The following is a 22453-nucleotide window of genomic DNA, read 5'->3' as shown; positions in this document are numbered from 1 at the left end:
GTGATCAACCATTCCTACACATTACAAAAAATTAACAAGGCCTAAGATTAATTTGATTTCTTTGGTGCTAGTACTACAGATTCATATGGCAACAATCTTTCTCGATGATGCTTGTCATTTGTCAACCTGGCAAGCATCCAGTCCAGTCCTCCCCAGGTCTCGGCTATTCTTGACCACTGTCTGCTCCAGCAAACCTGAAATCTAAACTGAAACCTTGGTGGCCCCCTCGATAGATCCGGTCCACGCACACCGTTCTTACATAGGCGAACTCAGCCCCTTCGTGGCTTCCATAGACTGGTCCATCTATAACTGGACCACCTCCGTTGATGGGAGCAAAGCCGGCAAGCAGCGGGGCCACCCACGAGGCCACGATGCGGCGCGGCGTCAGGCACCCTCACGCCCAAATCTGGGGGATCCCACGTTGTCGTCACGCCGGAGAGCTCCTAGTCGGCTAGTCCCTGGCCGCGCTGCAGGCGCGGATGGCGTCCATGGAGGACGGCGTGAAGGAGGCGAGGCAGAGGCTGTTCCCGTGGGAGATGCTCAAGGCGTTCCTGCTGCTCGGCGTGGCGCTGTCCGTGGTCGGCGGCATGCTCATGGCGCGGCACGGGCACGCGGCGGTGTCCGTCGCGGTCGCGCCCGCGCTGTTCCGGCCGTGGCCGTGGGCCTCCCCCGCCGCTTCCGCCGCGGCGGCGGCGGCGGGGCTGGAGCACTCGATGACGGACGAGGAGCTCCTCTGGCGCGCGTCGTTCGCCCCGGGGGTGCGGCGGTACCCGTTCCGGCGCGTGCCCAAGGTGGCCTTCATGTTCCTCACGCGCGGCCCGCTGCCGCTGGCGCCGCTCTGGGAGCGCTACTTCCGGGGACACGAGGGGCGCTACTCCATTTACGTCCACGCGCTGCCGTCATACCGGGCCAACTTCACCTCCGAATCCGTCTTCTATCGGCGCCAAATCCCTAGTAAGGTCAGCTCGCCTGCTTCTAGCTTGTCCGATCTAGATAGTTTGACAGCAAAAACAAAACCCAGATCCGATTTAGTGCCAGGATTGTACATTGAGCTGTATTGTGCTGTTCAATGGCTATTGATACTGACGTTTCAGTTCATTTAATGGAATCCTAAGGTATACTACATTCCAGAAGTATCACTGTATTAGCGCTGATGTCCTGAGCTACTTAATGTGGTTCCTCTAGGAAAATGCATTACTGTACTCAAGTTGGTACTTCACTAGAAGTGTGATTGTGCCATCTCTATCAGCAGATCATTTGTGCCATCTCCCCTTAATGTAGTCTGCTAGTGTGATTGTTGTGTGCACAGGGGCATATTATTAAAAAATAAAAACGTTGCGGGGTTGACAATTGAATTGATGGAAGCTGATAGCAACAGAAGTTCCTGATCCGTGCCTTAATGAAGATGTCCAGTTTTACACAGAGTTAAGTTTGGTGCGGTGTATCTGCAAGTACCATTATTTACCTTCAACAGATATGTGGTTTGAACCTAATTCACATTGCTGCCTCACATATCGCCATACTTACAATTGGGAGATAGCCATTTTGCCATTTCCTTCTTAGCACAGAGTAACAATTTTCAAATGCTCAAAGAATATGGACAACAAGTTTTGAAGTCGAAAAGGATCAAAGTAAGATGGATAACCAACTTACGCTGAAACACCGACTAAAATGATTATCTGAGTAGCATTGAAAAGGTTGTGCTTCTAACTTTTGAGAAAACCGACCTTTTAAAATAAAGAACTGGCTTTACCTCTTTCTATAGATGTTTCTCATATTTGTATTCTACTTGTCGATTATGTAAAGCATATGGGCCAACCTACTTCATATGCCTAATTGTGCCCTAATGTTGTTTAATCAACTGGAGGAGTGATTTCTGTGGCTTCCCTGTCTGTATTCAGATACCCTGACACCTATTTGATTTGTGTACTGATCACAGGTTGCTGAGTGGGGTAAGATGACCATGTGCGATGCTGAGAGGCGTCTACTTGCCAACGCCTTGCTGGATATATCCAATGAATGGTTTGTGCTTGTGTCCGAGTCATGCATTCCTATATTTGATTTCAACACAACATACCAATACTTCCTGAACTCAAGCCAAAGCTTTGTCATGTCGATTGATGATCCTGGACCATATGGACGGGGGCGATACAACTGGAACATGACCCCTGAGGTTGAACTTGACCAGTGGCGCAAAGGGTCGCAATGGTTTGAAGTAGACAGAGAACTTGCTATTGAGATTGTCAAGGACACGGTATACCACCCAAAGTTTGAGGAGTTCTGCAGGCCTAGTTGTTATGCTGATGAGCACTATATCCAGACAATGCTCTCAATTGAAGTTCCACATGCCCTTGCTAACAGGAGCGTTACTTGGGTAGACTGGTCTAGAATTGCTGCACATCCAGCAAGGTTTGGCAGGCGTGATATCACGGAGGAATTCTTGAGGGAAGTTCGAGAGGGACAGACTTGTCTGTACAATGATCAGAATACAACAATGTGCTTTTTGTTTGCTCGGAAGTTTGCTCCAAGTGCACTGGAGCCATTGTTAGAGTTGGCACCCACTGTCCTTGGTTTTGGATGAGTATGTTATAGAGACTTGCTAGATGTAATGCGACTTAAATCTCGCAATACCTAGAGAGGGTTAGGTTTAGCAAAGGGCTGTCAGTTGGGGTTGATCTGAGACTACGGAATTTTAGATCAAATGTTCAAAATAGGTCACCATGTTTTAACCGGTGCCACATGTAATTTTTATATTGTATCATTGTTGGATTAGATTACATATATGAACTTATCTTGATGGATGAAAATATGCTCGGTGCCCGCTTGATCACTAGCATAAACTTTTCTCTTGTATTGCATGATGAGTGAACTGTGGATATATGCTTTGTACAGTAAACTGAAAATGAATCTCAAGAGAGCTTCTCTCTTGGATTAATACCTTTTAATGTGAAATTTTGAGGGAAAAATACTGAGGAAAAGCAAAAGCTTGATATGGCCACATGCAAAGTTGCGGGCCAAAAATATAATGCAGAAAATGTAATTGGAACGAAGTATGATGTGGCAATCAGCCTCAGTCTGAACCTTGCCCAAATTCCAAGCTGTACTGGTGATGTCCCTGTCTGTTTCCAACTTTCCATCCATACAGCAAAACCTGTGGCCTTCGTTCCTCGGGACTAGCAGATATCAAGCATAGCAGCTTACTAGCATCTAGCAACACTGTCCAATGGCTTGGCCCCAAGGGAAACTGATGGATCCAATCAGAAGCCCGATCGCTGCAACTTCATCTTTTCATCAGTCAGCGGTGAAGCATCTCCAGCAAGGCGTCATCTTGGCTCACAGGAATGGAATTAGCAGGAGGTGCCTCCTGACGCTGCTGACATCCACTGCAGCCATACCAGACAGCAGTGAATCAAGGAAGGCTCTACTGCAAGGTGAGCACCAAATTGATCAGATTTTTCTGGATTTGAACTAGTAATATTACCGGTTGATTTGCTATCCACCTTGGATGTATCAATAATTTGGTCTGTGCGTTCGTATACGCAGAGTATCTGAAGAAATCAAAGGAGAACAAGGAAAAGAATGACAAGGAGGTATGCTGACTCTTTCAATTCCTTTCTCCTTAGTATCCCATCATTATTTCCGATTGATTGAGAAAAATGACTGAATCATGGCACAAGTCCCGAGTAAACAAGGCGACTTTTGAGCAAGACTGATTACGGATTTAAGCAAAGGAAACCAGAAGTATCAGAATAAACTTTTACTAGTCTGGGTGTCGAAGTAAAGTAGTCCAAATGACTAGCTTTGGGGAAAGTTAGGCTTGCAATGTCATTTTAGGCTTGTTGTATACTGTATTTCCCACCTCCCATTGTATACTGCATAGTTCATTGGTTGAAGTAAATGGATGACTCGAAAAGAAAGGGAACATCTGTGCTAGTTGCAGGTCAAAGCTAAAGTTTTGCTGAACGTCTATTGACTCCAAACTTTAGGAAAATTCTCATTCAGGCATGAAGTTTCATTTGCCGTGTAGCCCCTTAATTTACAATTTCAAAGAAACTCGTGGTTCCAAAGTTTATTACGTCCTTAATAATCCAGATATCGGTTGGTTTTTCCTCATGCAAACGTGAAATGACATAAGAAATATCAACTGACAATGTCATTCATGTATAACACTCCCAGTGATCGGTCGAAACGGCAGCCGTCGTTTCCTTCTAAAATCTAAAATGACGCTGCTACCGATCCTCTGCTGTTTCTCATATTTTCCAGAGGCTGGATGACTACTACAAGAGGAATTACAAGGACTACTTCGGGCTCATCGAGGGCCCGGCCAGAGAGAAGAAAGAAGAGGAGCGCACAGAGTCGGAGAAACGTATCCTCGAGTGGCTTGACAAGAACAAGTAGTCAGTACCAGGAGAAGGGTGCTGAAATTCTCACAGCCTTCTTCCAGTTCTTGCTGTAGGCTATAGCTATGGCGCTGTGTAAGAAGCATGTTGCTTGCAGGTCATACTTTTTTTCAATACAAAATTGACTCACAATCCACGAATAGCAAATAGAGCCGAAGCTGGAAGATATCCCATGCAGCAATCGTGTGGCTCGCCATATGCTGCACTTGGTATGAGGGTATGAGCATGTGACACAAACCATCAGATATATAAATTTTAAGAAAACAATGAAACGACTGTCTGGGTGGTGTAGTTGGTTATCACGTTAGTCTCACACACTAAAGGTCCCCAGTTCGAACCTGGGCTCAGACACATTTATTTTTTGACATTTTGCTCCGTTTTTCTTGCTATTCTCTCTATGCCTTCCTTCATATGTTGCTCCCCGATTTTTCTTGAACAAGTGCTTGCTTGCTTCTTCAAATCTGCCACTTCCGAGTACAACATTTCTTAACCGGGAAAAGGAAGTATACTTTCCCTTCCAGCTTAAACAAAGCCCCGGGGATATCAGTCACTGCCGCAAAGATCCGCAAGCCGCAACCGTATACATGGGCAGAAAGTAGCATTCGGGAACCGGGAGCCGATTGCTCGACCAAAACCCAAACAAAACACACACCGCCACCACAGCATTCAACTTTCAACACCATCCCGCCCGAGGATACAGCTTCCAGCCTTCGTCTCCAACCAGGCGTCACCCATCGGACCACGGTATCCACCGGTTGGCCCGGCCGGGCGAGCCGCGACGCCTGCCTAACACTTTGACATCCGCGGCCGTACTAGTAGTACCTTAACGGAGCACAACTTTTGTCGCCCCCGCGCTAATCGAATCCCGCAGCCAACATAGCCGGATAAGGCAGTCTAGTGGGCCACGTGAGCGCAGCACCGATCCAGATCCCTGCCGTTTTTTAACTACTACCCGCCACGCGCGGCTCACCCGCGGGCCGTAGAAAATGGCCCGCAGGATCGCGGCAGCCGCCTGGTTGGAGTTGGAGCCCGCACCGCAACGCCTCCAGCTCGCGCTAGTGCCCGGCGCCCGGCGGTGCCGCTTGGTGGCGACGGCCGGCGACATTTGGCAGCGGCGGGTTTGACCAGCGCGGGGGAGTGCGGAGTGGTTGCGTTAGATTAGGCGTGCGTGGTTAGGTTAGGTGGCCCGCAACGGCGCCGTGTCTCTGTTCGGTGATGCAACGCGACGCAGCGCAGCCGACCCAACCCAACCCAATCATCCGCCCGCCCGTCGACGTCCAGCCCAGTGCTCCGCATCATTCCCATTCACCAGTTTTCGCTCGAGCGCCGCGGTGGTGGAAAGTGGAAACGGGTCGTTGCCTCGTGGGTGTCACGCCGATCGGGCGATGGTGCCCGGCGGCGGCGAATCGCGGAGCGTGGCGTGGCGTTGTCACTCGTGAAATCGTGATGGTCTGATGGAACGTGCGGTTCGGGATAGAGGAAAACCCCAAGCGAAGCACGCTCGTACACCTGTACGGGGCAGGAGTTGATTACGAACTACTGCTAGTTTGCTACTCCGCTACGAGTTCATACGCCTTGCGTACGAAAGACTTGCGTTTTGCTTGTAGTTGCTTTAATTTCTTTCTTCGGAAGAGCGATTAATTAGCGGCCGATTCAAGTTCGAGCGATGCAACGGCAAAACGAGTTTTTAAAGAGAAAAAAATAGTAGGACTTCGCTGTCAGGGGTTTACGTGCAGCTTTCATCTCCGAAAGGGACAGGAAGTTAGGGGGCGCTCAACAGAATCTGCCGAACGAGATGGCGAAGAGTTCAAACGAGCGGAGGCTGCTGCCACCGTTGCCGACTCGCCGCAACGGTACGAAAAAAACCGAGACGGCGCTCGGCTCCGCGTCTCCGCCCGAAACTCCGTGCGCGCGGCTACCGAACTGCCGGGCCGACCGGACCCGGTGGGTGGCACGCGGCCGTAAATAATCCCCAACCCCAAGCCCTCTCTCTCAGCTCCGCTTCCCGGGTACAAAAAGCAGAGGCCGTGAAGCCCTACCGGGCAGCGAGAGGAAGAAGAGAGGGGTAAAGGAAATAAAATAATTAGCTTTTCAATTAAATGCGGCAATTTGTTTTTCCCCGCTTAATCATATATCGGCTCTGTTGGCTTGGCTGGCTGGCTCTGCCTCGGCCTGCCTGCCTTTCTCCCATCCTCACTCGCCCCCCCCCCCCCCCCCCCCCCCCCCCCCCCCGCGGCTGCTAGTAGCCTTCACGACTAAATCCACCACCACTCCCGCACACCTCACCTCCCCCGCGTCGCCTCCTGCCCCCCTCCCTCCGTCCCCTGCGCATTGGGCGGGCAGCTCCCCGGGGCGCCACCAAACCCTAACCATCCCGGCGCCGCCCGGTCGGCCTCGATCCGCTCCAGCGGCCGGCCGCCGAGCGAGGCGCGGCGGGTGGTTGCGCGTGCGGGTCCCGTGGGGGCTCGGCTGCGCGGTGGGCCCCGTTCCCGGCGGCGCGGCGCGGCGTGGGCGTGAAGGCGGTGGAGGCAGAGGGGTGGATTTGCGCGGGGCGATGAGGCGGAGGCTCGCGGCCGCGGCGTCGCGGGCGAGGCCGTGAATGGGAGCGGCGGGGCGCTGCGGGCGGCTGCGTGCATGGAGGCCGGGGCACCGCCCCGCGGCGGGCGCGGGAGGGTGCTCTGGCTCCTCAGCGTCGAGGTGAGCTTGCTGCCTCGATCCGGTGCGGGTTTGGAAGGGCGGGAGTCGGGAGGGGAGTACTCGGAGCTCGTGGATTTGGGGCGGAATGGCCGGGAAATTCCAGGGGTTTGAGCCTGCTCTGGGCGGATTTGGTATGGGCTGATGCGCGTCTCGTGTTCTGACTAAGGTTGATTTGGGAGATTCGGCCTGCTGCTGCGGGTTTTACTGTTTCGCTCCGCACTGTTGGGGCAGGAAATGTTTCTCTCAGAGCTATTTTTGGATGTTTGGGCCACGACCAAGTATAGTTGCATCAGAGTTTGATCATTTTAGGTGGATTTCTTGATGTTTGCCTTCTCATGCTGCGAATATTTATGGTAGGAATAGGTTGTGGTCAAGTGCCATTGGAAGGAGCTGCGCTTTTGTATTGATCCTGACGATTTCCTTTCATTCTTTTCCCTTGCTGCAGATTGTGTTGATTCTAGTCTGGACTCAAGGAGCTGGTGCGGATTCTGCTGAAAGCAAAGCATTGTTTCCGCAAGACGTGGAAGCTGGAGAAAAGGATGTTTACCTTAGCCACTCATGCATCCATGACGAGATACTGCATCAGCGGCGGCGAGCTGGGCGGAAGGAGTACTCTGTCATGCCACAAGTGTACCACGAGCCTCAGGAGAAAGTGGACCACGTAAGAGGACGACACTTGTTGGGTCTTTTGTCTTCGCGTGTTACGCAGAGGAATGCCAGGAAGCCAATACGCATATACCTCAATTATGATGCCGTCGGGCACTCGCCTGACCGGGATTGTAAAAGAGTTGGTGACATCGTTAAGGTCTGTTTGTAGCATTAGCTTCTCATTGCGTCAGCAGCTGTGTATAAACCCGTAGCTTTAATTTTGGTGTTTCTGTTTGGTAGCTTGGCGAGCCTCCTGTACCGTCAGCACCAGGAACACCTATATGTGATCCTCATGGCGATCCACCACTGGTGGGAGACTGCTGGTACAATTGCACCCTTGAGGACATAGCTGGGGAGGACAAGAAGCAACGGCTCCGGAAGGTGCAGTTCTTGTGCTTTTCGTTGTCCCTCTCTGCAACTTAAGTTAAAAACAATCCAAACTTAACTCGACTGTTACAGAGGATGTAGCTTTCCTATCCCCATGTTTTGTTAACTTCTGTTTTGTATGTTGAATTGAGTCATTTTACAGGCACTGGGACAAACAGTAGAGTGGTTTAGAAAAGCTCTAGCTGTTGAACCTGTCAAGGGGAACCTGCGGCTCAGTGGGTACTCAGCTTGTGGTCAGGATGGAGGTGTACAGCTCCCACATGCATATGTTGAAGGTAATTCACCGTTACAATGAGTTGTTTTCTAAGTCTTGCCTTCTGACTGCCTGACACTATATTGTAATATGAATCTCTCTTGAATTGCAGATGGTGTTTCTAATGCCGACTTAGTCCTCTTAGTAACAACTAGACCGACAACTGGTAACACCCTTGCATGGGCTGTGGCCTGCGAACGTGACCAGTGGGGTCGAGCCATCGCAGGTTTGTCAATCAACACACTCTAGCATGCAAGCATTCAAATATGGGGGACTTTATAATGTTTTTCTGACCCAATGTGTACATTCCTTTTTGTTTCTAGGACATGTTAATGTGGCCCCTCGTCATTTGACAGCTGAAGCAGAAACATTACTTTCGGCTACTCTAATACATGAGGTCATGCATGTTCTAGGCTTTGATCCTCATGCTTTCACACATTTTCGTGATGAAAGGAAAAGGAGACGTGGTCAGGTACTCAACAATGTCTTTGCTCACTTTATTCTCGCGCTAACAATTCGATGGGCTCTGCCAGCTTTGCCCATTTGTTGAATAGGCTATTCGGCAGTTACAGTATGAACCTAATATGAAGGCTTAGAAGATAAGCCTGAGAAAGTTTAAATACTTAAAGCATACAAGTGCTTATAATTTGGAGGATTGGGAGTTAAAACCTTTTGGTTCTCATATAGAAAGATTTGAGATTATTGAGTGTTTGTGCTATAGCAATCGTCATGACTTGGCTTATGAAATAACTATATGCAAGCTGAGAAAGGCATGTAAGCTTCTGTCAGTTGATCAACCAGTTCACCATGGAATTTATGGTAAAATGCCTGCCTGCAAATGTTTCTTGATGATTTTGTGAATGTTTATTGGAGAACATTTGTGAACATGGCATGCTTAGTGTATTGGGCCAACTTTTGTGAACAATGGTTTGAACCCTGTGGAAGAATAGCTTTGGGAACTAGCATCCCACCATAGCTTGTTTCATTGTAATGCTCTACTCGAAAGATGTACCTGTTCACTGGATTGATGAGTAGCATAGCGTGAAAAGTGAAAACTGTGTTGAAATGCTTTCTGTATCTTTTCTAATATAGATTATTCCCCTCTTTCAATGTTTTTCTACTCGTTCTTTCAGGTTACTGTTCAGACTTTGGATGAAAAGCTTGGAAGAATGGTTACTCGTGTTGTCCTACCTCGAGTAGTAATGCACTCCAGACATCACTATGGAGTAAGTCATAACTAAAGATGTGAAAGATTGCTAAATAGAGACATTCGTGGCTGCGGGTGTTTTTCATTTTCATGCTCTTTACTTTGAAAAAAACTGCTTTATATAAACTAACCAATTTCTTTCTCGTGCTAGGCATTTTCCCAAAACTTCACTGGGTTGGAATTGGAAGATGGGGGAGGCAGGGGCACCTCAGGTAGATATGTAGCATGAGTCCTTCATAGTTTTTTTTTGTTTTTTATCGACTGATATATGTTTGTATTACTTAACTTTCCAAACACGTTCAATTATATATTCACATTTGGCTTACTTTTAGGTTCACATTGGGAGAAAAGACTCTTAATGAATGAGATCATGACTGGGTCAGTGGATACTAGGTCGGTGGTTTCAAGAATGACTTTAGCATTACTGGAGGACAGTGGATGGTATCAAGCTAATTACAGCATGGCTGAGCATTTAGATTGGGGTCGGAATCAGGGAACAGAGTTTGCTGTATCTCCTTGCAATTCGTGGAAAGGGGCTTACCATTGCAACACAACTCAACTATCAGGATGCACATATAATAGGGAGGCAGAAGGTTACTGCCCTATAGTGAGCTATAGTGGGGACTTGCCTAAATGGGCTCAATATTTTCCCCAAGCCAATAAAGGTATGCCCAAATGTGTAGCATAGATCAACTTCTTTCTGACATTAAAAAAGGATGCTAAGTGATGTGGAAAGTTGATAACAATTTAAGCGTACTGTTTGATTTATCTTTTTTACTAGTTCTTACACTCATCCCCTACTAGTTCTTACAGTCATTCCTGCTCCTTCCAGTCACAAAAAATACTAGTCAACATTGCCTTTTGTAGACTGTTGTGATGCACAAAATATCAATTATTTGTGACTGGAGAGAGTAGTTTCAAGAGTTATTTTTGTGTACTAAAAGCGTACAAAATTTGGTTGAGTTTCGGAGATCAAGGCCACAATTCAGCATGCTATGTTTTTTCTAAATAATAAAAGGTACCCTAAAAAAATACCCACCCAAAAGAAAAGAAAAGCAAGGCACTATTGAACAATTGATTCTTAGTTTGTCTGTGCTGTTGGAATCCTTTAATGAACACAATCATTCAAGACCATCATCACACATCATTTTATATTCCATTTGTAGATATTAGCCACAATGTGGCCTTCATGGACTCTATGTCTCAACTGAATAACAGAAACAAAACTAACATAGTAAGTTTGGACAAATAGTGTCCGCTGGGGTATCCAACCACTGTCACAAAAAAAGGAAGTAACAAGTAGCACTATTTTTGCTCGCATGGTTCTAAACATGATATATGGCTGGCGCCCACCCAGCAATGATGTAGATACTAACTGGCAATGTGGCAAGTGTACGGTAACAGGTAGGAGCACCTGTTTCTAGTATATGGCCTAGCCAAACTGTCATGCGTTCTGATCCTTTTATAATTGGATTAAGTATTTATTGTAGTATGCTGCATTTTTCTTTGTTGCATATGATATATATTTGGAATCTGATGTTTGCAGGTGGTCAGTCTTCATTAGCAGACTACTGCACATACTACGTTGCTTATTCCGATGGTTCATGCACTGATGTAAATAGCGCAAGAGCGCCTGACAGAATGTTAGGTGAAGTGCGAGGAAGTAATTCGAGGTGAGGTCGCAAACAACAATTTGGATATATGCTCAACTGCATTCATTAGTTGCATTGTAATTATAAATTTGTTAATAAGCAGGTGCATGGCCTCGACTCTAGTGCGAACGGGCTTTGTTCGTGGATCTATGACCCAAGGAAATGGCTGTTATCAGCATCGCTGCACAAACAACTCATTAGAGGTGAATATACTTAATACTTCGTTCTATCAGTTTGCACAAAGTTTACTTTGCACACAACTAATTAGTGGTGAATATACTTCATAGTTCATCTATCAGTTTGCAAAAACTTTACTTTGCAAACAACTCATTAGAGGTGAATATAGTTCATAGTTCAATGTATCAGTTTGCACAAAGTTTACTTTGCATGCTTTGGGTCCCACTGTCTAGTTTCTTGTGCTAAGTTTTCTTTTGCTGGAGTGTCTTTATTATGATATTCATCATGATATTGTGCTCGAGTAGCTTAACTTTTTTTTTCCTAATGTTTGCCTTGTCCTGTGTTTGGAAATTCATGATATTTAGGTTGCTGTTGATGGAATTTGGAAGTCATGTCCACAGTCTGGTGGGCCTGTTCAGTTCCCAGGATTCAATGGTGAGTGTTGTTACTTAAGGTGTATCACATCAGCACCACTTTTTCTTATAAAAGTTAATTTTTTGCTGAAGGGGAATTAATTTGCCCGGCGTATCATGAGTTGTGTAATACTGTCCCAGTCCCAGTGACTGGTCAGTGTCCCAAATCCTGTAGTTTTAACGGTGACTGCATTGATGGGACCTGCCACTGCTTCCCTGGGTTTCATGGTCGTGACTGCAGCAGAAGTGAGTATATACTATTCCCCCAACAATCACAGTGGATGTTTCTTTTCTTCTTCTAATCACCACTTTTTTTTTTTCTTTTTGTATCTTCTCTAATGTCAAACTGTTGCTGTTCCTAAGAACATATCATTCTAGTCGCAAATACCATTTCGATAATCAATACAATGTTTTGTTCATTGTTTTAGAGCAATTTGTTATATCATGAAAATTATATGTTACAGAAATACTTTAATGAAAAATGTACAAATATCAATTTTCCATATGACATATTTTAATACTTGTGTATTTGAGCGGTCAAAGCTCTCAACATTTGACTGTAGACACTCTAAAGTGGCATCTATTTATCAAATGTCTTGAAAAATAAATGAATTGGGTGTTCAAGGGATACTTCCAGAGTCAAGCAATACCACGAAATAATAGTTTAGGTCAGAGAAGTGGCATGCAGCTTTTTGTTGTTTTGCATCATGTCTATTGTCATCGTTTATCAGGATGAAACAAATAGAAAACACATAAACATCTAACATTTTTGGTAATAGTGTGAATTGCATAGAATGTATTGATTCTTGCAAAACTGACATTTTGAGGTTAGAGGATACAGCAAGGTTCTAGTGTTCGGAAACTGCTGAAAATTTCAGAGTCGCCACCTTCTGATATATTGTAGTGTTCATTCTGTTATTATACCTCACAAATTCACTAACTGCTGTTGGTGTTGGTGAACAGGATCTTGCCCAGACAAGTGCAGTGGCCATGGTATATGCAAAGCTAATGGGATCTGTGAATGTCAAAGTGGATGGACAGGGATTGACTGTTCAACAGGTGAAGCTCTGACTTCTCTTTCTTTTTTATTTACTAAATGCACGCATTGCTTACTGGGTTGGATTCATGAGATATAATACATGGCAAAAGATTTTGCTCAACAGTTGTCACATTAGGCTGATGAATTTTGAAATGTGTGATGAAAGACATGCTAAATATCTTCTATGTTTGCAAACTATATGTTGTGTTCGCTCACAATTGTTGCTCTGTTCTTATTCATGTAAGCAAGAAGTAACATCCTCCTTTCCTTCTATGCAGCGGTTTGTGATGAACAATGTAGTTTGCATGGAGGGGTTTGCGATAATGGTAAATGTGAGTTCCGTTGTTCAGATTATGCGGGCTACACTTGTCTGAAGGGTTCTACAATACTGCCCAGCCTGTCAATGTGTCATGATGTACTTGTTAGAGATTCGGATGGGCAGCATTGTGCACCAAGTGAACTCAGCATACTACAACAGCTTGAAGCTGTAGTTCTGGTGCCAAATTACAATAGGTTGATGCCAAGTGGACGGACCTTCCTTAACTTCTTCAACAATGCCAATTGTGCAGCAGCTGCGAAGCGGCTGGCCTGCTGGGTATTGCTTTCTTCCACCATTTCTCTTAACATTTTTGTCATGATTTTCCCGGTTCTTTTTTTCAAACTTCTAACATAAGCTTGTCAGCGTGAGCTCATTTCAAGATTAGGCTTGTGCTCACTGTTTCTGGAAACAAACAATAAATGGAAGAGCGTGAATCTCGCATTAAGTCAACCAACAAGTAGCACTTTAGATAAGCATGTATACAAAAAAGATGTCAGGATGCATATTATGTTAACTGTTGGTGCTATTTAAGCTAATCGCTAGTATATTGACTGCCCTTGCTATGTTCCTTATCTAGTGTCATCAATTATATCCCTTTTGTCATTTGGAGAACACAAGATAATGTTTTAATGTGACTTCGGCGAATTTGTCATCTAGCAATGAATAAACTTGTCCTGATTAAATTCCTGTTATCAGATCTCAATTCAACGGTGTGACGAAGATGGGGACAACAGGCTTCGGGTATGCTACTCTGCATGCGAATTGTACAATTCGGCTTGTGGAGCGGGTCTGGATTGCTCAGATCAGACCCTTTTTAGCAAGAGGGAAGAAGAGGAAAAAGGTGTTCCGTGCACAGGATATGGCGAGAAGAAATCTTTCTGGCTATAACTTCTCCCGAGCTTCTTCCCATGCTGCTCTGGAAGAAGCTCAGCAATTGTGTAAAGTATAATTGACTGTTTTCTCTTCTTTTTTCCTTTTCATCCACTACTTCCCAATTGTAGGATACGGGAAGTAGGAGGTTCATTTCACCTAGGCACCTGAAGATGGGTGCTTGGTGTACAAGCTGTGTTGGAGTGGGCTCTTTGTTAGAGGTTAGTCTGACTGGAAGAGAGGGGAGTTGGGGGAGATGGAGGTGGATGGTAGATTCTTCGTTTTCGCTTCAGAAATAGTGAAGGGAATGTAAAGGTTGATGTGTGTTGTAATCCATAATCCTTAACAGAATCATTTCAATGAGAGCCCCTGTGTTGTCTCATGACTGGCCTGAAGTGCATCCGTATGATCCCAACACCCAATACGATGTCAGCTCTTGTCTGGTTAAATCATCATAGAGTTGCTGCTGCTTTGGAAATTTGATTTGAATAGCCATTTGCAAGCAAGAATGGAGCCTAGAAAGCAAATTTTAGGCCATGGCCTCGTGCCGGTTCGGTGAAAGCATGACAGCCATGGCTGGAGAGCTGCTGGTACTCAACATTCACGTATAAGAACCTGGTGGTGATTTGAGGAACCTGGCGGTGATTTTTACGTGATAAACTGTCAGTGCAAATGGGTAGGTTTGCTGCAATCTTCTCATGACCGCCCATGCACATTTCTCGTCATCATATAAGAACTGAACTAACAAACCTCTCGTTCCCATGAGATTCCGCGCGCTTTCTCGTTCCCAGCCGGTAAAACATCGCCCTTCCACGGTGATGGTAGTGGAACTAGAGGCTCTCCGACGCTAAGGAGAAAGAGCGAGCAAACCGATCCAATCCAATGGGCATGTCAATACGAGATCGGCCGGAGCACTGCACACCGAGCCGTGTCGTGGCCCTTGCCGCCGTCTGCCTCGTCGTCGTGCTTTGCACATACGCGACGTCTTCTCCGGCCGGCGACGCCGCCGGAAAGGAGCAGAAGTACAACATATGGCGGCGCCGATCATCGGCAAGTCTAATTCTAGGACCATTTGTTCTTTGTTCAGGATTGTTACTACTGCAGCCTAGTCAGGCCTAAACCCTAGCTTAATTCTTGGCATTGTTAAAGTTATATCAGGCCTTCGCTCCCGACGATGATCTGGAGGTGGCGCTGCGCGGCGCGGCGTACGCGAACAGGACGCTGATCCTGACCGTGCTGAACGAGGCGTACGCGGAGGAGGACGGCCTGCTCGACCTCTTCCTCCAGAGCATGACGGAAGGGGACGGCACAGCGCAGCTCATCGACCACGTCCTCTTCGTGGCCATGGACCGGCAGGCCTTCCGGCGGTGCAGGAGCCTCGGCGGCCTCAGGTGCTACCTGCTCCGGCAGAGGTACGGCACCCACGCCGACGATGACCTCGCGTCGGAGCAGCTCTACATGTCCGACGGCTTCATACGCATGATGTGGCGGCGGATCCGCTTCCTCGGCGACGTGCTCAAGCACGGCTACAACTTCATATTCACTGTACGTACGTCAGAGATCATGCGTTCGCGTCGCCTTGATTTGGCTCATGCTTACTAGACTTGGTTGTGTTGATTTTCGCAAGGATATGGACGTGATGTGGCTGAGGAACCCGTTCCCGAGGCTGGACCTTGGCGACGGCGGCGAGGACCTCCTGATCAGCTCCGACAAGTTCAACGGCGTGGCGCGCGACTACGTCGGCAACGAGCTGAACACGGGCTTCTTCTTCGTGGCCTCCAACGGCCGGACGACGGCGCTGTTCGACGAGTGGCACGCGGCGCGGCGGGCGTCGCCGGGCATGAAGGAGCAGGACGTCCTCAACGCAATGAAGCGGCGCGGCGCGTTCCGGCGGCTCGGCGTGCGCGCGCGCGTCCTGGACACGGCACGCTTCAGCGGCTTCTGCCAGGACAGCCGCGACGCGGCGCAGGTGGCCACCGTGCACGCCAACTGCTGCCGCACCAAGCGGGCCAAGGTCGCCGACCTCAGGGCCGTCCTCCGCGCCGCCAGGCGGCTGAACACAACGGCAGCGGGGCTGAGGTGGCCGCCGCACTCGGAGTGCGTGAAATCGTGGGCGTGAGAGGTGAGACCAGGAACGCTGGTCCTGAGGTCTGGTCGTGTTCTTCTTGCCGTGTCTATCCAGGTAACAATGCAGGGCAGCATTGTAGCACTCGTCATACTTTTAACATATTGTTTTTTGTTAACCAAAAATAGGCAATCTGATGGTAAAAAAAAAAGAAAGAACTTAAGCAATTCTGATCTGTAAAGTGCAGGAAACAACTTCCTTTGGTAATTCGGGAAGGTATGCTTTGTTGCTTTACACTTGACCCATCAGACATCCAGCATTGCAAGCTTGATTGACGTGACGTGTCACGAATTTAAGTGAAGGAACAACGTGAGAAAGTACTAGGATAGCAGAAATAAAAAGGAAAGCACTAGAATAAGTGAATGTTTCGTTGCGATTTCTTTTACAGCTGGTGATTCATCAAGGCCGGACATAAGCTTATTATTCACAGGAACTCTGCATTCTTTGCACTTGGTGTAGGTACAGGAAATCCTGCATCTGAGCTCAATGCATACACGTTAAATATTCTTCATATGGAAGAGACAATTCCCTGTCACTAGGGCCAAAAAGTTACAACAGCTGATGCAACTGTTATCCATACCAATGATTACATGTCAACATTTTCGTTTCCACCAGACTGTAAATCCGAGCACAAGGACAGTGCCTCGTGATAGTGCGTGCCTAAAACATTCTTATCTACTGTACAAGCATTGCATGTGCAACAGTTCTACTAACCTTTGCCAAGCCTTCAGCTATTAAGCTCTTTTTCTGCTTAGAATTCACGCAACCTGCAAAATTTCCTGACGCTTGATCTCGAATACCTTCTGAAGTGCATCCTCAACAACCTGCACAAGCAGAACGTTCACATTATTGCTACACAGATTTACATTTATCCATCCTCCATAATATGCACACTAGTGCAAGGAGGCTAATATGCGCACTAGTACAGCTATACATTACCTTGTCTGGAGTTGAGGCACCAGAAGTAACACCAATTGTAATAGGCCCCGCGGGTAACCAGTTCTCTTTCTCGACAAGTTCACCATGCTGTTAAATAAGCCAAATTTCAGTAAAAATTTGAAGTTCACCCTTTTTCAATTTATTAACTATTCAACACAAAATCCCTTCAAAATTCTTTTGTTTTATTTTAAAAAAGAATTAGTCCTGGTTAAATAAAGAAGCATTTGTGGAGGGTATTAGAAAGTACATTTAGCTTGTAGCTGATCCTGTTTCCTGGGCCAATCCTTTGTTCACTGTCGATCCAGTAGGATGGAATTCCACTGAGTTCTCCAATTTCCTGCAAATGAGAGGTGTTACTGGAGTTCCATCCTCCAACCACCAGAATAAGGTCAACTTTCTCCTTCACCAGCTGATACATAGCATCTTGCCTTTCCTGAGGTATCAAATGGATAGATATAAATCAGTACAGCATCAAATGGATGGATATTAAATCACTAAATCAGTACAGTACATGTAAAAATAAGAATATATCTATCTCCTGAAGAAACATTTTCTAAAATCAAAAGTTTAGAAATTAGATCAGCTATGATCCATTTAACATTGGTGTAAGAGAAGGATATGCCAATAGCTGTCTCAGTTTCCTTTGCAGGCAGCATAATGGGGGACCATATCAGACCATTAATGACTAACATCTCCCACCAACTGTAAGTTACCCTTTTCTAAACATTACAGTGCAATGTGATAATTCAAACATTGCCAAAAGGTCCTCGCAAAGACAAAGACAGACAAGCTCCACATTTTAGCCTCACATAAAGATTAAGCAGTGCTGTAAGGTTGCTGTTTCTGTTACTAAATATATCGCACAGAGTATCAATGGAGTAGGTGTTGATCTACGTGATCAATGGGAACATGCAGTGGTGTGTCTATTAGACATGAATGTGGGCAACTTTGGAACACAAACTTATTTGAAAAGTGAGAATGTTGTTCCTTTAGGTACAAGTATAAACACCTTGGGGTAACCTAGATAATATAGAAACAACCAGTTTCTGAAATCATCAAGAAACCATATGTTTTGGAGTGCATCACATAATATCTAAAAGGGTTGGGCTAGAAGGCTCTGGATTGTGCAAACTGACATTTATGTTGGAGAAACACACTTACCTGAGTAGCATCACAAATAGTGTTGAAGGCCATGAAGTGATCATTGACATTTTCAACTCCATACTTTTGCATCATAGTCCTCTCAACAAGTTTCCCTATTAATCATACAGCATTACAATCAAAATGGTGTGTGCCAAAATAATCTGCATTGCATAAATCACAACATATAGCTATAAAAGGGTAGCAGAGACTGGTAACATAACCCACCGATTTCTTCAGTTTCTCCTTTAAGCATTGTTGTTTGATTTGCAATACCCACCATATCAAGATCAACATCAGGATCAAATCCTGGAGAAACAGCATTTTTGAATTTCTGCAGTCGTGTATAAAACCGTTTTGTTAGCCATTCCTTTCCAGCATGCCAGTGAATGGATAGCCTGAGCAAAGTCCTCAGTCCTTACCTCAAGGAACGCCTCTTTTGTTGAGCTAGACCCATCAAGTTGGCCACCAAGTATATAGTCGCACACATAGTTCGCCTATTACAGTTGAAAACACTTCAACTTCATATCTATGGGCTATGGCTGCCTTCAAGACAAAGTATGAAAGAACAGCAAAATGTAAAACTTGTTTTTATGTACCTCTGCTATATTCTTCACAATGATGTACTTTCCTGCAAAAGAAGCAGTGGCAACAGTTTCTTCATGTGAATATTTCCCATGAATAATTGAAGTATAATCACTCTTCTTGTGCTTTTCAACCATGTTCCAAACCTATATTGAATAATGGATCTCATCAGCCAGATACAATACGTTTTTCACTTAAGGAACAACGAGTCAACGAGGCACAAAAGGCTTAACAAAAGGGTGGTGTCCGAAACGAAAATATACCTTTGAAACCCAAGGGCAGGTTGTATCAACTATCTGCACTTTCTTCTCATTTAGTGTGTACATCTCCTCCACAGCAGCTCCGAATGCAGGCAACACAACAACATCTCCTTTTCCAACGACATCGAAATCCTTGATACCCGCATCAACAGGAATGATTTCTACACCCATCTCATCCAACCTCTGCTCGCCCAATCAAAAGAATTCAGATCAGAGATGCACACTGGCCTCTTACAACAAAAAAGAAGGTTGGGACTTGGAGGTTATGACTTCTGTTTTGCACAAGGGAACATCAACACTGAGACCCAATGGAAATGAAAAATGAACGCGTTCACCAGTACAAATGTACAATTTAGCAATTTATCCCTGAATTGGACAAAATCTCATACATGGCAATCTCTATTGCTCGTAAGAGCCACCCATCACCCATGATTACGAATGAGAGAGTCCACTGATTACGGATTCCATTACCTTGTTGACGGTTGGGTTGTGGATGATTTCGTTGGTGAGCCAGATGCGCTCCTCGGGGAACTGTTTGCGCGCCTCGTAGGCGATCTGCACTGCGCGCTCGACGCCCCAGCAGAATCCGTAGGCCTCCGCCAGCTTCACGGTGACGGGGCCCCAAGTGTAGTGGTTGCCGTTCTCCTTGAGCGTCTTGATCACATCGCCTGCAAAATCCAATCCGCCCCCACTCCCTCGTCAATCAACCAATCAATCAGGATAAAAAAAAAACAACGGATCCCTCCCTGCCCCGCGGCAGCTAGCACTTACTGGTGTACTCCTGGCTCATGAGCTCGAGCGTCTCCTTCTTGTACCCGAAGCCCTTGCGGTTGTAGTTGTCGCTGCGGGTGAGGTTGTGGCGAAAGGCCTTCTTGTCGAAGTCCGGGTCGAGCGATGCGGCCGCCGACGCCGACGCCCCCGAGGCGGGCGGGGAGGCGTCGCATCGCACGTTGGAGGGCGCGCGCCGGCGCCGGCGCCCTCCCCCACGGGAGGAGGAGGCCGCCGGGGAGAGGAGCGCGGAGCGGAGCTGCGTGGTGATGGTCGCCATCACGGGCGTGGGCCTCGTGGCGGAGGCGTCGCTGGGGAGCAGAGCACTAGCGGAATAGCAGCAGGAGGAGGCGGACGGCGAATGGGATTAGCGGGTAGCTCCTCTCCCCGGCTCGGGGCCCCGCGCTCTCTTATCCCTGCGGCTCTCGCGGCCTCCGGCCTCGCCCTGTCCGACGCCGTGGCCCCCGTGGGGCGGGAGGGGGATATTCCGTGGCGCGCACGGCTCGGCTGCCCGGGCCGCCGGTCCCTGTCCTCTTGTGGACGGACGGGTCAGCACGGGCACGGCACGGGGAGATGAAATTTCCAGAGCGGCCGGTCGGGTCGGGGGCAGTGGCGCACCACGTTTTCCTGACCCGCCCAAATTGTTGGGTGCGGGAGTCAGGGAGTGAGGATTATGGGCCGGTGGAAGGGACGCTGGACGGTGGAACTGCTGGCTGACACGCTGGGGAGACCACTCTGCGATAGTGCGGTGTCGAAAGAGAGACGCCGCTAGTGGGACGCACGGATCGCCACAATTTGGGTTGGCTTTGATTGCCTTTCCATCCAGTTTCCTTCTCTGCGCGGTGGTGCGGTACTAGGATGGATTTTTAGCTACAAATCGGTTCGTTCCTCCAACTGTTCGGAAGCATGTGCTTCGTTACACCTTTGAGATGCATCAGGGATAAACAGCAACGAGTCACCCTTTGGGAACAGGGCACAAAGCAGGATCCAAGATAGCGATGCTTAAGGTCAAATACTCAAATGCGACTTCCAAACACATGCTTATCACGCTGACTGACACAAGTCCTCATCGGTCGCGTGAAAACGACCTACACGTGGATGGAAACGGACTTCCCTATTTCTGAAATCACGCAACACGTGAAACTGGGTTCAAGAACATGTGCCTGGAAAAAAGGGCTCCGATGGTCAGGCAGGTGCCCCTTTCGAGTTATGGACTCTCACGCCGTTTCTTCCAAAGCCAGGCCCATCGGATGCTGTACGACGACGCAACTGCGACGGCCGCTCGCTGCCCACGAGCGAGATTGGTCAGGGCACATGCCGAGTGACTGAGAGACATTTACAGCGCAGCAACAACCCCCGCGCCGTTGAAGCGCGGCGGCGCGGTGACCCTCCGACGTCTCGGCGCGCGCGTATATATATGGTCGTGCCCCAGCGATCGAGGGCCGGCGGCGCCGCGCGTGCGGAGCCGAGCTTGCAGCCCCAAGCCCCCAACCCTGGCTGGCAACCCACCGCCACCGGCCACGCCCTGCGCCACCGCACTTTTTCCCCGTGCGCCCCGCCGACGCTCCCACAGGCTTGGCTAGCAAGCCCCGATCGTGCCCGTGACTCGTGGGGCGCGCGCCGCGCCGCTCAGCGGCAGCCGGCAGCGGGCATCTGCGCTGCGCCGGTGCCACCTCTTCCGCGACAAATCTGATCTGATGAAAGCGAAACGCGGTTTCCATGCGCCTGCTTCCTTCAAAACTCACGTCCCAAAATTATGAATACGCGCGCACACAGCAACTCACCGCTGGGGACTGGTCCAAACCTCTTCGATATATATCAGTACTACCGGGTAAAATAACTAGTAGTAAAGATAGTTATTTAGTATCGGTTGGTCTGTCCAATCGGTACTAAATTAGTCTGCCACGACATGCGTGGTAGAGATCAATTTAAGTACCGGTTGGAGCAGTACTAACGTCCTTTTCTTTTCCTTTTCTTTTCTTATTTTGTTTTCTATTTCTTTATTCTATATTCATATTTGTTTCCTTAACGTATACAATACAAGTTCTAGTACGCTAATATATATAAAGTTGTATTAGATCTATAATATTACATTTGAAATAATATATATAGAGAGAGAGACATCTTGTGCATACACATTTATGAATAATATTACATTGCATCAACACTTAAAAGTTGAATATTTGGATCAACTATTTTGAACCCGAGTCCTGACGGTGATGCATATTTGATCCATCATTATGGAACTCCCCCGCTGGATTTACTTCGTCCAGAAGAAATCCACTGAGTTGTTCTTGGATTGCCCTGATTTTTTCCGTCTCGAGGAATGCTTCCTTCACGTCTCCCATCTGTGTCATTGGCGAAGGTTATTATATAGTAGATCAATGGGTCTGCACAATTAGAACTAGTTTATTGTTAAGAAATTTATCTACGTACTCTGAATTCGTGGTCGGTTATACGCTTAGGACCTACAAAGTCATGGATGAACTCACATACGTAGTATCTGCATAAATTATTCCCCGAGTTATATCTCAAACACTATATATATGGCAAAAAAAAGTTATAAAATATTTG

General features: G+C 47.2%; 5 protein-coding genes and 1 non-coding gene across 7 annotated transcripts; 5 read left to right on the top strand and 1 right to left on the bottom strand.

Annotated features, from left to right (window-relative positions):
- The first annotated feature begins 321 nt into the window (after positions 1 to 321).
- On the top strand, positions 322 to 2840 carry LOC117839938 (glycosyltransferase BC10). The gene is made up of 2 exons (XM_034720375.2): positions 322 to 959; positions 1940 to 2840. Exons 1-2 carry the CDS (start codon positions 480 to 482, stop codon positions 2579 to 2581), a joined length of 1122 nt encoding a protein of 373 aa, XP_034576266.1. The 5' UTR covers positions 322 to 479; the 3' UTR covers positions 2582 to 2840.
- A 304-nt stretch (positions 2841 to 3144) lies between these two features.
- On the top strand, positions 3145 to 4532 carry LOC117839939 (uncharacterized). The gene is made up of 3 exons (XM_034720377.2): positions 3145 to 3431; positions 3544 to 3590; positions 4264 to 4532. Exons 1-3 carry the CDS (start codon positions 3224 to 3226, stop codon positions 4396 to 4398), a joined length of 390 nt encoding a protein of 129 aa, XP_034576268.1. The 5' UTR covers positions 3145 to 3223; the 3' UTR covers positions 4399 to 4532.
- A 145-nt stretch (positions 4533 to 4677) lies between these two features.
- Positions 4678 to 4751, top strand: TRNAV-CAC (transfer RNA valine (anticodon CAC)). The gene has a single exon. It is a non-coding gene; the product is annotated as a tRNA-Val (tRNA).
- A 1905-nt stretch (positions 4752 to 6656) lies between these two features.
- Positions 6657 to 14444, top strand: LOC117836797 (uncharacterized). Of its 2 annotated transcripts, none has more exons than XM_034716298.2 (16): positions 6657 to 7097; positions 7543 to 7902; positions 7986 to 8126; positions 8275 to 8407; positions 8498 to 8611; positions 8709 to 8857; positions 9519 to 9611; positions 9744 to 9804; positions 9925 to 10257; positions 11139 to 11265; positions 11348 to 11447; positions 11787 to 11856; positions 11928 to 12080; positions 12798 to 12893; positions 13152 to 13468; positions 13889 to 14444. In XM_034716298.2, the coding sequence occupies exons 1-16, from the start codon at positions 7035 to 7037 to the stop codon at positions 14078 to 14080; spliced, it is 2502 nt and encodes an 833-aa protein (XP_034572189.1). In that variant the 5' UTR covers positions 6657 to 7034; the 3' UTR covers positions 14081 to 14444. The 2 variants fall into 2 exon arrangements, with proteins under 2 accessions (XP_034572189.1, XP_034572190.1); XM_034716299.1 differs by lacking the exon at positions 6657 to 7097 and adding an exon at positions 7418 to 7450.
- A 136-nt stretch (positions 14445 to 14580) lies between these two features.
- On the top strand, positions 14581 to 16354 carry LOC117836800 (uncharacterized protein At1g28695). Its single transcript, XM_034716301.2, has 3 exons — positions 14581 to 15112; positions 15221 to 15607; positions 15690 to 16354. The coding sequence occupies exons 1-3, from the start codon at positions 14945 to 14947 to the stop codon at positions 16179 to 16181; spliced, it is 1047 nt and encodes a 348-aa protein (XP_034572192.1). The 5' UTR covers positions 14581 to 14944; the 3' UTR covers positions 16182 to 16354.
- A 289-nt stretch (positions 16355 to 16643) lies between these two features.
- LOC117836798 (4-hydroxy-3-methylbut-2-enyl diphosphate reductase, chloroplastic) lies at positions 16644 to 20247 on the bottom strand. The gene is made up of 10 exons (XM_072291268.1): positions 19883 to 20247; positions 19583 to 19779; positions 19115 to 19294; positions 18866 to 18997; positions 18689 to 18763; positions 18495 to 18600; positions 18293 to 18382; positions 17374 to 17564; positions 17127 to 17213; positions 16644 to 17011 (listed from the first exon to the last, which is right to left on the bottom strand). The coding sequence occupies exons 1-10, from the start codon at positions 20157 to 20159 to the stop codon at positions 16946 to 16948; spliced, it is 1401 nt and encodes a 466-aa protein (XP_072147369.1). The 5' UTR covers positions 20160 to 20247; the 3' UTR covers positions 16644 to 16945.
- Positions 20248 to 22453: the final 2206 nt, after the last annotated feature.

This window comes from Setaria viridis, chromosome 9, assembly GCF_005286985.2.
Source record: "Setaria viridis chromosome 9, Setaria_viridis_v4.0, whole genome shotgun sequence".
Taxonomy (NCBI): domain Eukaryota; kingdom Viridiplantae; phylum Streptophyta; class Magnoliopsida; order Poales; family Poaceae; genus Setaria; species Setaria viridis.
Note: the sequence above shows the minus strand (reverse complement) of the source record. Positions and strands in the feature narration are given on the sequence as shown.

Coding starts and splice junctions, on each gene's coding strand:
- LOC117836797 (XM_034716298.2), top strand. CDS start 7,035: ATGGAGGCCGGGGCACCGCCCCGCGGCGGGCGCGGGAGGGTGCTCTGG. Junction 7,098..7,542: donor TCTGGCTCCTCAGCGTCGAG/GTGAGCTTGCTG, acceptor CCCTTGCTGCAG/ATTGTGTTGATTCTAGTCTG. Junction 11,857..11,927: donor TCAGTTCCCAGGATTCAATG/GTGAGTGTTGTT, acceptor TTTTTGCTGAAG/GGGAATTAATTTGCCCGGCG.
- LOC117836800 (XM_034716301.2), top strand. CDS start 14,945: ATGGGCATGTCAATACGAGATCGGCCGGAGCACTGCACACCGAGCCGT. Junction 15,113..15,220: donor TATGGCGGCGCCGATCATCG/GCAAGTCTAATT, acceptor AAGTTATATCAG/GCCTTCGCTCCCGACGATGA. Junction 15,608..15,689: donor GCTACAACTTCATATTCACT/GTACGTACGTCA, acceptor GATTTTCGCAAG/GATATGGACGTGATGTGGCT.
- LOC117839938 (XM_034720375.2), top strand. CDS start 480: ATGGCGTCCATGGAGGACGGCGTGAAGGAGGCGAGGCAGAGGCTGTTC. Junction 960..1,939: donor GGCGCCAAATCCCTAGTAAG/GTCAGCTCGCCT, acceptor TACTGATCACAG/GTTGCTGAGTGGGGTAAGAT.
- LOC117839939 (XM_034720377.2), top strand. CDS start 3,224: ATGGCTTGGCCCCAAGGGAAACTGATGGATCCAATCAGAAGCCCGATC. Junction 3,432..3,543: donor AAGGAAGGCTCTACTGCAAG/GTGAGCACCAAA, acceptor TCGTATACGCAG/AGTATCTGAAGAAATCAAAG. Junction 3,591..4,263: donor AGGAAAAGAATGACAAGGAG/GTATGCTGACTC, acceptor CATATTTTCCAG/AGGCTGGATGACTACTACAA.
- LOC117836798 (XM_072291268.1), bottom strand. CDS start 20,159: ATGGCGACCATCACCACGCAGCTCCGCTCCGCGCTCCTCTCCCCGGCG. Junction 18,601..18,688: donor CAAAAGAGGCGTTCCTTGAG/GTAAGGACTGAG, acceptor ACACGACTGCAG/AAATTCAAAAATGCTGTTTC. Junction 17,565..18,292: donor CAACACTATTTGTGATGCTA/CTCAGGTAAGTG, acceptor TCCATTTGATAC/CTCAGGAAAGGCAAGATGCT.